At 36.2% G+C, this 14,983-nt stretch overlaps 1 protein-coding gene across 2 annotated transcripts in view; it reads left to right on the forward strand.

Moving 5' to 3' along the window:
• The window catches only part of ARID4B (AT-rich interaction domain 4B), a 128,571-nt gene that overhangs the window by 66,601 nt on the left and 46,987 nt on the right, over positions 1-14,983 (forward strand). For both annotated transcript variants that reach the window (XM_007452951.1, XM_007452950.1), the window contains exons 8-11: positions 7,014-7,152; positions 10,908-10,987; positions 12,713-12,789; positions 14,167-14,321. In XM_007452951.1, coding sequence (XP_007453013.1) covers positions 7,014-7,152; positions 10,908-10,987; positions 12,713-12,789; positions 14,167-14,321 — 451 coding nt within the window. The remainder of the gene's footprint in view (positions 1-7,013; positions 7,153-10,907; positions 10,988-12,712; positions 12,790-14,166; positions 14,322-14,983) is intronic.

Below are 14,983 nucleotides of genomic sequence, written 5' to 3' on the forward strand. Positions count from 1 at the left end.
AGCGCAGGCTCAGTAGTTGTGGTGCACGGGCTTAGTTACTCTGTGGCATGTAGGATCTTCCTGTACCAGGGCTTGAACCTGTGTCCCCTGCCTTGGCAGGTGGATTCTTAACCACTGCGCCACCAGGGAAGCCCCTAGTCAACTTAATTAACTATGATTGATGATGTCAGAACAGTGTGGGTGTATTTAATGGAAATTTATTTCATTGGCAAAGATTTTCCACTTCTCCAGCTCTTGAGAGTGGAAGTGTGGCTGAGTTAAGAGTATGAACAGTAGGGACTTCCCTGGTGGTCCAGTGGTTAAGACTGTGCTTCCAGTGTAGGGGGCACAGGTTCGATCCCTGGTCGGGGAGCTAAGGTCCAGAATGCCGCATGATCCTCCACCCCTGAAATAAAAGAGTGTGAACAGTGGAGCAAAATGGCATAGGTTTGAATCCTGCCTCTGCCACTTCTTTGCTGTGTAACCTTGGGCAGGATGCTTAGTCCTTTCATGCTTCAATTTTCTCATCTGTAAAATTGAGATAATAGTATTCCCTGTCTCTCAGAGTTGTTGCAAAGGTGAAATGAATTCTGTCCTTTAAAGGGTTTAAGTAGTAAATAATCACTACGTAAGTACTGGATATCATCATCGTGTATTGAATGAAAAAACTTTAATGAAATACTAGTATGTAACATGATTTCATTTACATGTAAAAAGGTGTTTATATGTGAGTATGTAAAAATTCTGCTTACTAGTGCTTATGTCCGACAGGAAGGACTGTTTTTGGCTATATTTTATGAATTTAAAAACAGTATTCCTATATTGTATATTATATACATATTATAGGGAAAACAGTTTTTGTATCAAGAATTCTTTTAATTTTGAAAAAAATTGCATCTAATATTTAGACATATTTTACCTTTCTACAGATGTCATCCAGAAGTATAAAAAAATTTTTTAAATAAGATAATTTATGGAATCTCACATAGAATGGTCTACAAAAAGGACCAAACGGGAATTCCCTGGTGGTCCAGTGGTTAGGACTCCGTGCTTTCAATGCCAAGGGCCCAGGTTCAGTTCCTCGTCGGGAAACTAAGATCCCACAAGCCGTGCAGTACGGCTCCCCCGAGAAAAGACCGAAAATTATAGTCTATTAAAATGTCTGCTATGTTTCTTAGCTGAAGTCTCCCTTTCTTGTATATGAGAAGAAAGCATGCAGTTGTCACTGAGCAAGTTTATCTTTGCTTTCTGAAGACTCTAGCAAACATTCTGAGTTAGTGATTTTCCTGTTGAGAATCTGTGTGTAATGAAAGATTTGCTGTTGGGATTGTGTTGTACATGTGCAAAGTATGAAGGCAGGCGAAAGGTTGAGAATTAGTAGTGTTGGAAATGAAGCGCAGCCCATCTGCAGTCTTTGCTTGCTGTTCCTTCCGCCTCACTACTGTGCTCTTTCTCACTGCCAACAGACGTCATGATGTTCATGCTTAGTGCTTTAAGCCTTGGTGTGTAAGTGCCACAGGCAAGTACCACAGTTTAAAGTGCTCATCTCCTTAAATTACGCTTCCTCAAAGTTCTTTCTCCCCTTTCTTCAGAGTGATTTTCTGCAACGAAGTCTGGAACCTGGATCTTAAGGTCATTTATCTGACCTTCATTTCCTCTTCCATTACTCAGCTCAAAAAGGTCTTCATTATGGTTCTCTGATTGCCATTTAAAATTTGTACAAAGATAAATAAGGTTATCTCTTCCCAGGATTCCCCAGACTCCATTGTTGCAATGGTATATCACCACCTTTGTTTTCTTTTAAGAACTGTTAATCTACATACATACCAGTTAATAGGCCTCCAGCTATTCCAAAATTATTATTTTTTTTTTGTGGTACGGGGCCTCTCACTGTTGTGGCCTCTCCTGTTGCGGAGCACAGGCTCTGGATGCGCAGGCTCAGCGGCCATGGCTCACAGGCCCAGCTGCTCCATGGCATGTGGGATCTTCCCGGACCAGGGCACGAACCCGTATCCCCTGCATCGGCAGGCGGACTCTCAACCACTGCACCACCAGGGAAGCCCCCCAAATTATTATTGATACCTTCCTTTAATTGTTTTATTTATATTCTGCTTTTAATCCTAATATATTCAGATATTTTATTTTTTAAAGATTATCATCCTCTAGCTTAATTTTTTTTAAAGCAAGTTATTGATCCTTTTGATTATGTATAACTTGAGTGAATTTTGCCCTTATAATTTACATTGTATGCAGAGGTTTTCTTTGATTCTACCTAAAGAATAGAATTTTGAAATTATAAAAGTATTTGTGCCCCTCTCCCTCAAAAGTTTTTCCCAATAACCTGGCAAAAGTATATATGCAACTGCTATTGTAGGAAAGCAGTCTACTTGCTGTTATCCTTCAGAGAAAGGATAAAGCATAATAAGGCTTATAATGATATTTGTTAGAGATTATTTGTGGGTACATGTTCTACCCAGTGACAGTGCTAAGATTTACCCAATAAACTAGTGATTTGTACCTGGTATACAGGTCTGCAGACCTTTAAAAAATTTTTTTTATTGAGGTGTAATTCACATGTAAAATTTACCCTTTTAAAGTATTCACTGTTCAGTGTTTTTTAGTATATTCACAACATTTTTACAACCAGCACCACTATCTAAGTCCAGAAGTTCTTTTTATTATTCACTGCTTTATTCTGATATGAGAATTTGATTCTAGTTTCCTTCTTGATAAAAATTGGGAAAAAATTAAAACCCTTTTATTAAGTCTGTATATGTTCTTATGTTCTGTATGTTTTAATCTCTAAGAAGCTACACGTGTTCAGTCTTCCTGATACTAATACAGATGTTTAATTTACTGTACAAAATTTGAAACTGAGTTAGTTGTTTGAAAGAATAAGGATCATCAAAGTCCAAATTTCATTTCAGAGATTGAGCCTCTGCAGTTTCTGCCTCAATTTTATATTTGTACCTCATTATTTGATACTCTTTGGCAAGTGTCTAAAGTTCTTCTTACTTGATTTACAATTAATTTACAGTTAATAGTGATGTGTGATCATCTTTAAGTGTCTAGCTGTTAGTTTGTTTAGTAAACATTCTCATATAATTAGCTTTGTTTCCAGTGGCATCATCAGACATTATTTCAGAGACAGTACGTTATTTTGTTGTGGCTCTATAAACACATACCTGGTACCAGAGAAACAACGGTGTCAGAGGGGAATAAACACCAAGCAGACTCTCTGCTTGTTCTATCTTTGCTCCCTTAATGTATTTCTGATGCTCATTTATTTTAGTATATCAGTTTATTGAGTACTAGTCTTATGTAAACAATTTCCTGGCTAAACTCCGCTAAAAGGTAAAGTTAAAAGGAGCCTTAGGTATAATGGTATGGCTAATACTGGTTGTATACATTATACTGATTGTATACATTTTGTGATTTCAGGAGAAATAGAAATCAGAAGTACCACAGTAAAACGAAATAAACCTATTCAGTTCACTTACTTAGTCAACAAATATTTATTGAGCATCTGCACTGTGCCAGGCACTGTTCAGGTACTTGGGATATATCAGTGAACAAAACAGGTATTTATAAAATCTCCAGGGCACTTCCCTGGCGGTCTAGGAGTTAAGACTGTGCTTCCACTGCAAGGGGCATGGGTTTGATATCTGGTTGGGGAACTAAGATCCCACGTTCCCTGCTGTGTAGTCAAAAAAACCCCTCTGCCTTTAGAGCTTATATTCTCTCGTATGCGGGGAGATTGACAATACAGAAAAAAACAGAAGAATTAAGTAAATTATGTAGTATGATAGATTTGTAAGTGCTGTGGAAATAATAAGAGTAAGGTTGGGCGGGGGGATTGGGATGGGCAGGTTATAAATTTGAATAAGGTGATCAGTGTAACGTAACTGAGGTGACATTTGAACAGACACTTAGAGGAGGTGAAAAAGTTTCCAAATGTCTGGGGATAAAGCATTCTAGGCTGTTTCTCTGCCAAGGGGAGGAGTAGTTGGTGGAGAAAGTGAGGCCAGGGGATCTTCTGTTTTTTTAAGTGGGAGAAGTAACAGCGTTTTCTTAGAAATAACACTATACTGGTAGAACTCAATCTAGTAGAGGCAGAAAAATTGATACAGGAGAGAGAAGCGAGCATTGCTGGAATAAAGGCTTGAGTAGGTGAGAGGGAGGAGGAAATCTAGTCCACGAGTGGGGAATGGTTTTGGAGTGGAGTCTGGACATGATGTGAGGTGGATGGATGTTTTATGTAGCCAGTCAGTTTACATTTTTTTTTTTTTTTCCCTGCGTTACTCGGGCCTCTCACTGTTGTGGCCTCTCCCGTTGCGGAGCACAGGCTCGGGACGCACAGGCCCAGCGGCCATGGCCCACAGGCCCAGCCGCTCTGTGGCATGTGGGATCCTCCCGGACCAGGGATCGAACCCGTGTCCCCTGCATTGGCAGGCAAACTCTCAACCACTGTGCCACTAGGAAAGCCCAGTTTACATTTTTATATATATAACTTTCTCGTGTCTGAAGTCTTCACATTTGTTAAGTCTCATGAAAGAAATTAGAATTTTCATTACTGTTGCAGATGACACTGTTAGCCAAGTAAGGCCCAGTTTTCTCTTTCTATGTTTTACAAATTTGATTAATGTTATTTGTGACATTGTGACTTTCTGTCTTGCTAATGATAATGGCGTAAAGGGTGTCCATAAAACCCCAGCTGAATGAGTCTTCTGTGACTACTTTGAAAAAAGCAATAATTATGCTTTTAAGTTTGGTTGTGTTGTCCTTGAGAAGTTCTTCTAATCAAGTAGAAATCAGACTTGTGAAGTCTGTCATTATTATCCCAAGCTTTGTGCCAATTTGTAAGGTTTTATGCTCTGCTAATATGAAGGTGTGTTGATTTTTCCTGCTACCTACTTTCTAAGTAAGGGTTAAACTGCTTTAAGTGCCACTTGAAGTACAGTAGTTCTACTCAGTAGCAAATTTTGAAGATTTGCTTTTTTTGAAAAATTTATTTATTTTATTTATTGGTTTTGGCTGCGTTGGGTCTTGGTTGCTGCGCGTGGGCTATTCTCTGGTTGCAGCGAGCGGGGGCTACTCTTCGTTGCGGTGCGCGGGCTTCTCATTGTGGTGCGCTTCTCTTGTTGCAGAGCATGGGCTCTAGGCATGCGGGCTTCAGTAGTTGTGGCACGTGGGCTCAGTAGTTGTCGTGCACGGGCTTAGTTGCTCTGCGGCATGTGGGATCTTCCCAGACCAGGGCTCGAACCTGTGTCCCCTGCATTGGAAGGTGGCTTTTTAACCACTGCACCACCAGGGAAGCCCTGCTTTGTTTTTTTATCATGGAACAATTTTTAGGTTAATTGAGTGATCACTGAAACCAGATAGTGATATTCCCCCTGTCGCTCTAAAATGTTTAATAGTATTATAATAGGTTTTGCTTCCTTTATATTTACGTTGGAATATATAAATATATATTGGAATACGTTGGAATATATAAATATAAAAGGATGACATTTATATTGTCATCCTGTTTTATAAAAATATTTTATTTTATTATTTTTCTCATTCTCTTGCAGTCTATTTATTCAGCATTCTTAGTATCATTACTTATTCTGGGCATTTTTTTTTTTTGATTCATAAAGCCCATTTAATTTTTATTGGAGTATAGTTGCTTTACAATGTTGTGTTTCTACTGTACAGCAAAGTGAATCAGCTATACGTATACATATGTCCCCTCTTTTTTGGATTTCCTTCCCATTTAGGTCACTACAGTTATTGTGGGCATTTTGAGTGCAGTTATTAGAATCTGTTTTCTTTACTACTAATTGTGGGCTTTCTCGGAACCAGATTCAGAATTTTTTTTTGTTTTTGTTTTCCTTTTAGTTTACCTTTTTACTATACTTTCCTCTAACATCAAATGGATGGTTTTGTATAGTTCCTTTTTCTTTTTTCTAACTTACTAGTCCAATATACAATGTAACTGAAAGGAATTTTTTTGTTTTTGCGGTACGGGGGCCTCTCCCTGTTGTGGCCTCTCCCGTTGCGGAGCACAGGCTCCGGACATGCAGGCTCAGCGGCCATGGCTCACGGGCCCAGCCGCTCCGTGGCATGGGGGATCTTCCCGGACCAGGGCACGAACCCGTGTCCCCTGCATTGGCAGGCGGACTCCCAACCACTGCGCCACCAGGGAAGCCCAAGGAGTTTTTAACATAATACAAAAGAACCATATTGTGCATCTTATGAATATGTAGTTTGTGTATATTTGATATTAAAGACAGCAATGGTGATCTCTTACCAGAGTGTTTCCTCTCCCCAGCCTGATCCCCATTAATAAAGATCTGCCTTCCCCTTTTTAAAATTAGCTTTGGAGGAATTCCCTGGCGGTCCAAAGTTTAGGACTCCGTGCTCTCACTGTGGTGGCCCAGGTTCAATTCCCTGGTCGGGCAACTGAAGATCCCATAAGCCGTGTGGTATGGCCAAAATAAATAAATAAATAAAATTAGCTTTGTCCTGGGAATGTAAAACTACCATCTCCAGAATTCCTTTAATCTGAGAGGAGGATCTAGTATATTTTAGTGCAGTACTGGGATGCTTCATATGGAGCCTTTAGCTTTTTGAGAATTTGGGGACCAGTGTTATTTTGTTCTGATCTTTCCCTTAATGTTTTAAAATAGCACTAAATAAATCCAGAAGGTTTTTAGGAAAATAGATTGCTTTCCTCTAATGATAACCTTTTAAAAATTATTATTATTCTTTAGAAATTTAAAAAATTATTAAAAAATTTAAATTAGCCATTCTGTAGGTTGTAGGAAACGGGGTAAGATTTCTAGAATACCTGTATTCATCAGCTTGGTGTGCTTATTCTTTGTGAAGATAAATAGAAATATTTCATTTTTTTTCTTTCCCAAATTTAAATTAGCCATTCTGTAGGTTGTAGGAAACGGGGTAAGATTTCTAGAATACCTGTATTCATCAGCTTGGTGTGCTTATTCTTTGTGAAGATAAATAGAAATATTTCATTTTATTTCTTTCCCTAGACCAGAGGAAGAGTCTTCTTCATCCTCCAGTGATGAAGATGAGGATGATAGGAAACAGATTGATGAGCTGCTAGGAAAAGTTGTATGTGTAGATTACGTTAGTTTGGATAAAAAGAAAGCACTATGGTTTCCTGCATTGGTGAGTAACTTCAGTATGAAAGTTTAATTTTCAACTATATAAGTTCATGAAGAAAACAGTTGATTTTCTTACTAGTGTTTTTTCATAGGTACAAAATGGGGAAATGGTTTTAGCATCATTCAGTTCACACAAAATTACTTTGAAAGTTATTTCTGAGTACAAAGAACTCCTGAAGTCATCCGAGAAAGGATGAAAATCATGATAATTTTAGAGGCTAGGTATGTTACACTGCTCAATTTTGGGTGAAAAATTCCTCATGCAAACTTTTAAAACTTCTAAATCTACCATGCAAAAGGCTGCAAAAGAAGAACAGAATCATGTTTTCTGCTGTTGTCTACAAATGATATCTATTTTTCATCCTTTTCAGTAAACATTTTATATTCTTTATCCCAAGTGTTTAGTGTTTTGCACAAAATAAATGCCCAATAATTGTCAACTCTTACAGTTATAATTAAAACTGATGAGGGCAATTATTTTAATAAGTATAAATACTTTATGATACCTTTGTACCTCTGCATATATCCATCTATCCATTACACATTTATTGGATGCCTGTTATGTGTAAGGATTGTGCTAAGGTCTTTATGCTGATTATGAGGTATGTATTATTTATCCTCATTTAGAGATAAGGAAACTGAGTGTTAGAAGGGTTAAGTAACTTGTCAAGCTTTAGGTTACTGGCAAGCTAAAAACTGAAGTGTCAGTGTATGTGATCATTTCTTTTTTCCTAAAGCACTAAGATTCTTTGAAAGAATTTCTTTTGAAAACATGTTTTAAAAGAGCTTTGTGTGTCTTTTTCTAAAACAAAAGGAACATTAAAATTTGCACTTTAGTATTTTCAGTATTAATTTAAGATTGTCTCATCATAATTTCTAAATAGTTTCCTTGATGATGAGGAAAATATTTAAAGATATACAATACTGAAAGGTTAGTAATCTGCTTAGTCAGCGATTTTATCATTATTTAAAAAATCTTAGCATTAGTGATACATATTATCCTCCCCACAAATTTGAGATCTTTTGGAAAGTGATAAATAATTTTTATCAACTAGAGTGTGAAATTGTGTTTTGAATCAAACAATCTTGACATAATCACATAAACAGTATTTGCATTTCTATTTTTAATTGAAATTAAATTTATAAATTGAGTAAATTTTAACAACTGCTTGGTAACATCATGTTAGAGAACAATTGCATACTTCTAGGAACTATTAATAGCCACCATGTTTTGAGCACTTACCCTGGCCAGGCACTGTGCTAGCTTGTCCATGTAAGCACATGGTCTCATTTAATCCTAATTGAGGCTGAAACATAAGTGGTATTTACCCCCATTTTAAGGGGAGGAAATCTTAGCTTCCCTGACTCACGCAGTCCTCTTTTTCAGTTTCCTTCACTGTTTCTCCTCTAACCAAGCTTTAAATGTTATTATTCAAGGTTCAAAATATATCACATTGTTTTCTCTTTAGGGTGATCTCATCCCCTTTTATAGCACTGGTTGCAGGGATAATAAACTGAAATGTCTTAGGGACCAAAGAAAATCACATGCATGGGTGAATGGGATAAAATGTGGATTGTAGTTCCTGTAACAGAATGGAGAGTGAACCCACTTACACGCCATCGTCAGCACTGGCCAAAGCTGTCATGTGTGTGGTTTTCAAAATCCTAAGCTCATGAGAAAGAAAAAAATGTGTGATTTTGGCTCACAGTTTTAGAGCCCTGATATTTAGACTGTTTACTCCCAAGTTTATAGCTTAGAGTTCAGACCCCTATTCTGAGCTCTGGACCTGGGTATCTATCTATCATTATCTCCACTTGGCTGCCCTTTAGTCACCTCAAAATTTAATTCACCTCAAAATTTAATAAGCCTAAAGCTAAATTTATTCTCTCCTCCCTTATTCCCAAACATGACCCTCCTCCATTGTTTCCTCTCCCTGTGAATGACACCATTTGCATGAGGCAGAAATGTAAGCATTTCTCTGTCATCTCTCTGTCATCTCTCCACTTCCCTAATTATCTCTAATATCCCTTGTTCCTTTAATTTGCCATCAGCACCACTTTACATCCAGGTCACCATCTCTCACCTGGAAGATTTGCAGTAGCTTCACCTCTTCCAACTCTTGTCCTTCTCTGGTCCATTTTCTTTATGACAGTCAAAGTAATTTTTTAGAAGGCAATTCTGTTATGACATTATCTTGCTTTGGAACCTTCCCTTGAAGAGTTTAGATTTTATCCTCAGAATTAACATGGCATACAAGATTGACAAATCTGAATTCTGTTTACCTCACTTATTCAGCCCAGGCAGAAAGTTAGCTACATTGACCTTTTGCTTCCTGGAATGGGCTCCGCTGCTTGCTGTGTCAGACCCTTCACATATCTGTTTCCTCTGCTTGCAGCGCAGCCCTGTGGTACACACGTGTACACACATACATCCTTCGTCAAGCCAGTTCCTACTCAGCTTTCAAAGCTGAGCTTAAAAGTTGTGTCCTCAAAAAAGTGGTCCCTGACCACCTAGATAAAGATTTATCACAATAGCAGTTAAATAAATGTGCACTTACTTGTTTAGTGCTTGTCTTTACAGCTAGAATACAAGCTCATTGTGGGGAGGAATGGTGACTGACTAGGCCTCTGTGGCCTAGTACAGTACCTTGATGAAATAGTTAATATTTGTAGAGTGACTGGATGAATGAATGAACAGATATTAAGTACTTACTTCTGGACTGTTTTGAAATGATAGGAAAGTTTTCGTAGATGCTAATGCATGTAAAAGACTTTCATGAGTGAATTATTTCATAATGACATCAACATTTAAGCAATGCTTAATGCAGTGCAGTTACAATTATGGAAATTGTTAACCTTTTAAAGACTGAACTAGAACTTACCTGTTTCTTACTCCTCTCAAACCTGTGATGAGAATACATGCCTTTATGTACTGTTGTGTCATTTTTCAGAGCTAATGAGACAGTCCTTAAATCTGTCATACTTACTTAGCCCATTTTTCATTAAAAACTGTAAATATACTATCGTTCTTGGTATATGTAGTGGGCTATCTTGGGATTAAAATAATAAAAATTTATAGGTGTCTTACATTAGTATTACCTTTGGGAAAGCATGCTTTATCCTTACTTTAAATAATAGTTGAAATGACTTCAAATAAAATAAATGTTTATTTTGTTCATAATAAATCTTATACAGACTCCAGGAAGGTACCCAGTTTAAAATGCTTACTTTTTAGAGTGGGTAGTATTATGGAGGAATTTTAGCATGTGTTAAAGTGTATATTTAAATGTAAATAATCAGTGGAACGTCATCTCTGTCTTTTTTAAGATAGAGACTGCTCTGATTAAGGTTCTGATATCTGATCCCATTTTGGTTCTGCTGTTCTCATAGCCCTGCTGCAGACCCTTTGTTAGGACTAGCCCTCCCTCTTTTTCCACCCCTGAGCTACTCTCATTCCAGCTTTCTATTTCTGCCTAGACTTGGTCCACAGCTTCAGTCTAGTCATAGCCACAGTTCTGCTCTCAACACCGTGCCTGTGTCAGAAAACAATGTGGATTAATCCAGAGACCGGGAAGGATATAAACTTAAAATTACTTGTGTGTGTTCCCACATGTGTGTGTAGCTGTTTACCCTCAAACTAAAATTAGTTTTTAAATTTTAAGCTGAAACTATTTTTGAAAAGGATTTAAATAATTGATACTTATATAACTATCTATAAATGTGCTTTTAGTTATAATAGTTTCACACTTTTTTTAAAAGGTGGTTTGTCCTGATTGTAGTGATGAAATTGCTGTGAAAAAAGACAATATTCTTGTTCGATCTTTCAAAGATGGCAAATTGTAAGTATAATTCACTTGGTATGAAAAATATGCTGTTTTTCCAGATTGGGATGGTAAATTATAAATTAGTTATTTCCAATGACCTTATGCTTTTCCTTCTCATCATACACAATGTTTCAGAGTATGGTCATTTTTCATATTATCATTAAGTATAGTAGTCTTATGATATGTCTTTTCTTGTTCATTTGGTCTTTTCTAAACCAGACTCTAAGTGCTGTCTAATTTGTCAGTATTTGCCTGTGTAATAGCTGATGATTTATTGAGGAAAATTCCATATATCTACCACATCTAATACTTGATTGATATTGATATATTTATTGTTTTTGAATGTCTAATTAGGATTTTCTGTCATTTTTAATTATGTCTAAATGGGTTAGTGTTACCCTGTTGTGTAACATTCGACTTCTGCAGTAGGCTGAGGATTAAAATGAGTTACTATAAATGTATGTTAAGTATTAAGAAAAATGACCTTTCATGTAGAACTTTTCTGGAACTGAAAAACTATGTGTTTTTTTCTTTCTTGAAGAATTGTGTGACTAGAAAATGCATGTATTTTATATTTTGCCTTATTGGGTGACTATACTTTAAGAGGATCATCATGCTTTAAGATTGGTGTTTGGGTTTGCAAGTTCTGAAATGTGATTTTTAAAAACAGTCTATATGAAACTCAGTTTCACAAAATGGAGATAATCAGAGAAATTTGAACACTGAAATTGAATACTGGTTTGATGATATTAAGAAATTACTGTGAATTTTTAAATGTGTGATAATGATATGGTTATATTTTTAACAGAATTTTCTTTTAAAGCTCCGTAATGAAATATTATAAATTAAACTATATAATGTCTGGGATTTGCTTCAGAATAATCCAGTTGGGGTGGGAGGAGGTAGGTAGGGGTATAAATGAAACAGTGACTCTGAGTTAATGATTATTGTAGTTGGGTAATGGATATGTGGGAGTTCATTGTACTGTTCTGTCTACTTTTGTATATATTTGAAATTTTTAAATAAAAAGTTCAAAAAAGCAGGCTGAAAAATGTATTTGGAATAGTTTTTAGGCTTTTGTGGGTTGGTTGAGACAAACCAAGTGCAGAAAAGATGAATGATCATTTATTAGTGTAAAATAGGAAATATATGTGATATATATGATAGAGTGAACCTCTCCCAGTTGCTTGCATCCAGCCCCTCCTTACGGTTGCTAAGTTCCATGAAAAACCTTAAATTATATATTAGAAGTTTGCTTGTGAACCTAGAATTCAGTTTAAAAAAAATTTGTTAAAAGAACATTTTACATTATAAAATAGTACGCGTTCTTCCAGTCTTAAATTTAGTAATTTCTTGTGCTTATCCTAAGATGATGGCCAATTCTTGCTATTCAACTTATTTTTTATTGGATTGATGCATTCTGCTATCTAGACATTTTAATTTATTATTTTCAGTGTTTCAGTGTTTTTAGTATTGCATTTAGCTAAGTCCTCTGATATTTAAGAATACCTTGTTTATAAAACATCTCTTAAGGTGGGGTCCTTCTGTAGATGATTACATATTTTAACATCCTGCCTAGCATTTTATTTGGGACTTGCAACCCTGTATGCAATCATTTTCATTGTAAATGTCAGTATTCCCATGTTTTCAGTATCTTTCTGTGGTAGGTAATTGGACTCTTAATTAATCTCTGTTGTATTTTTGTGGGTTTTTTCCTTTAAAATTAAAAAAATAATATAGTACTTCAGTACCAAGAAAGGATGTCCATGAAATTACTAGTGACACTGCACCAAAGCCTGATGCTGTATTAAAACAAGGTAAGGATAATCTTGGAACAAATTATAGTTAATTTAAAAACTGATGGGGAATTCCCTGGCGGTCCAGTGGTTAGGACTCTGGAGCTTTCACTGCTGGGGCCCGGGTTTGATCCCTGGTCGGGGAACTAAGATCCTGCAAGTTGTGTGGCATGGGCAAAAAAAAAAAGTAAAAAGTTTTCTGAGGATTAAATATTCTTTTGGTCTTAAAATTTTTTTAAAGTCTTTAAAGTTACATTTGGTTCTTTGTGACTTATACTTTTGTAAACCCACGGGCCTTTTGTTATCATAGGTATTCTTTTTTCTTTTTTTAGCTTATAATTGGGACAATAATCTAAAAATGGGAATATCATCAGCTGTTACTGTAGTCTGGCTTTTGCCTAGTAAATAAAATATTAGTTCCTGAGGATGGTAGAAACAGGAATCAAAGTAATTTTGATTTGGCATTTCTTATAACCGTAGTTATATTTTATTAAGGAATACGTGATAATTGCATCTCTTACTTGATTTTTTAGCATTGTAAATAGCTGTTTATTTTTTATTTGCCCGTGTTCACTGAGTCAAATAATATGCTATGTAGACTGGTTAAAAATCATCAAGAATTGATGGTTTAGAATTTATTTCCGTGTATTATAAAGTGAGAATAACTGTCTAGCTAATTTTAGTTTAAGCTAATTGTTAATATAATTTTAATTCAGGCTTAACAAAAAATGTAGAGGACATATTTATAGTATATTTTCAGGTATTGTGTGTTATTACAATGACTCTGTGCCTGGTATATAATACTGTTTAATAATCTCTTTTTTTTGATAAAATGATTAAAGATTTACCTATCTTAAAGTATTTTTTACTAGACACTCTTAATTTTCATTTAAAAGAAGAAAACTGCCCCTTTTGTCTTTGTTTGAACCTAAGTCACCTTCAAATGGTAGCAGTTTTGGGCTTCCCTGGTGGCGCAGTGGTTGAGAGTCTGCCTGCCGATGCGGGGGACACGGGTTCGTGCCCCGGTCTGGGAAGATCCTACGTGCTGCGGAGCGGCTGGGCCCGTGAGCCATGGTCGCTGAGCCTGCGTGTCCGGAGCCTGTACTCCGCAACGGGAGAGGCCACAGCAGTGAGAGGCCTGCATACCACACACACAAAAAAAAAAAATGGTAGCAGTTTTGCCATCTATAAAATGGGTGCCTAATGCCTAACACTGTTAAGATTAAATGAGTTGCTGCATGGAAAAGCAGTTAGCATAGCGCCTAGCTCATAGCAAACACTTCATAAATGTCAGTGGTGGCAGCACAATAGTTTTTTATTTCTTTATCCTATTAGTATTTTTAGACAAATCAGTTGTCTAAATTTCTCCAGTTGATATAGTTTATGGTCTCTTCCCAGCCTTTGATCAGGCACTTGAGTTTCACAAAAGTAGAACTATTCCTGCTAACTGGAAGACTGAGTTGAAAGAAGATAGTTCTAGCAGTGAAGCAGAGGAAGAAGAGGAGGAGGAAGATGATGAAAAAGCAAAGGAGGACAACAGCAGTGAAGAGGAGGTGAGTAAACATAGTTGATGCCTTTTCAAATGACGGACACGTTTCCTTGGTGAGTTGGGATTTGGCTAAAGTCATTAATCACTTAAATATTTTTAACATTAGAAGTATTTCATAATACAGTTGTACTTGTGATATTCATCATAATCAAGTAGTTTGCTTGCTTACCTTAAAACAGAAATATGGTCTTGTGAAATTAAAAATATTAAGTATAGTTATCTCAGTAACCTCAAAAATATTTCTTCAGTCCATAATGTGTGTGTCAAATCAATATGTTGTGCACCTGAAATTAATATAATATTGTATGTCATCTATACTTCAATTAAAAAAATAAAAAGGGAAAAAGTTTCTTAATCTTGCTGTGCTTTTTGTTTATCAGATGGTTAAGGAAATCCCTACCTAATATAGGAAAACTCTACTTTCATATGCTTTTTACCATCATGTAGACAGCTGTCACCTCATAGTATGTTTACATCTGCATATTTTATTAAAATCCCTAGTAAAATATAAAATATGTCTTCCATCTAGTATTAAAGGAATAAATAGCAAAAAAAGTAAAGATTAATATCTCTTTAATTCAGAGAATCTTAATATGACTTTATCTAATACAATTGGGTAGATAGTTCTAATTAGATCATAAATAAGACATCTGTCAATTTATATGG

This window comes from Lipotes vexillifer, unplaced genomic scaffold (assembly GCF_000442215.2).
Source record: "Lipotes vexillifer unplaced genomic scaffold, Lipotes_vexillifer_v1.1 scaffold1088, whole genome shotgun sequence".
Lineage (NCBI taxonomy): Eukaryota > Metazoa > Chordata > Mammalia > Artiodactyla > Lipotidae > Lipotes > Lipotes vexillifer.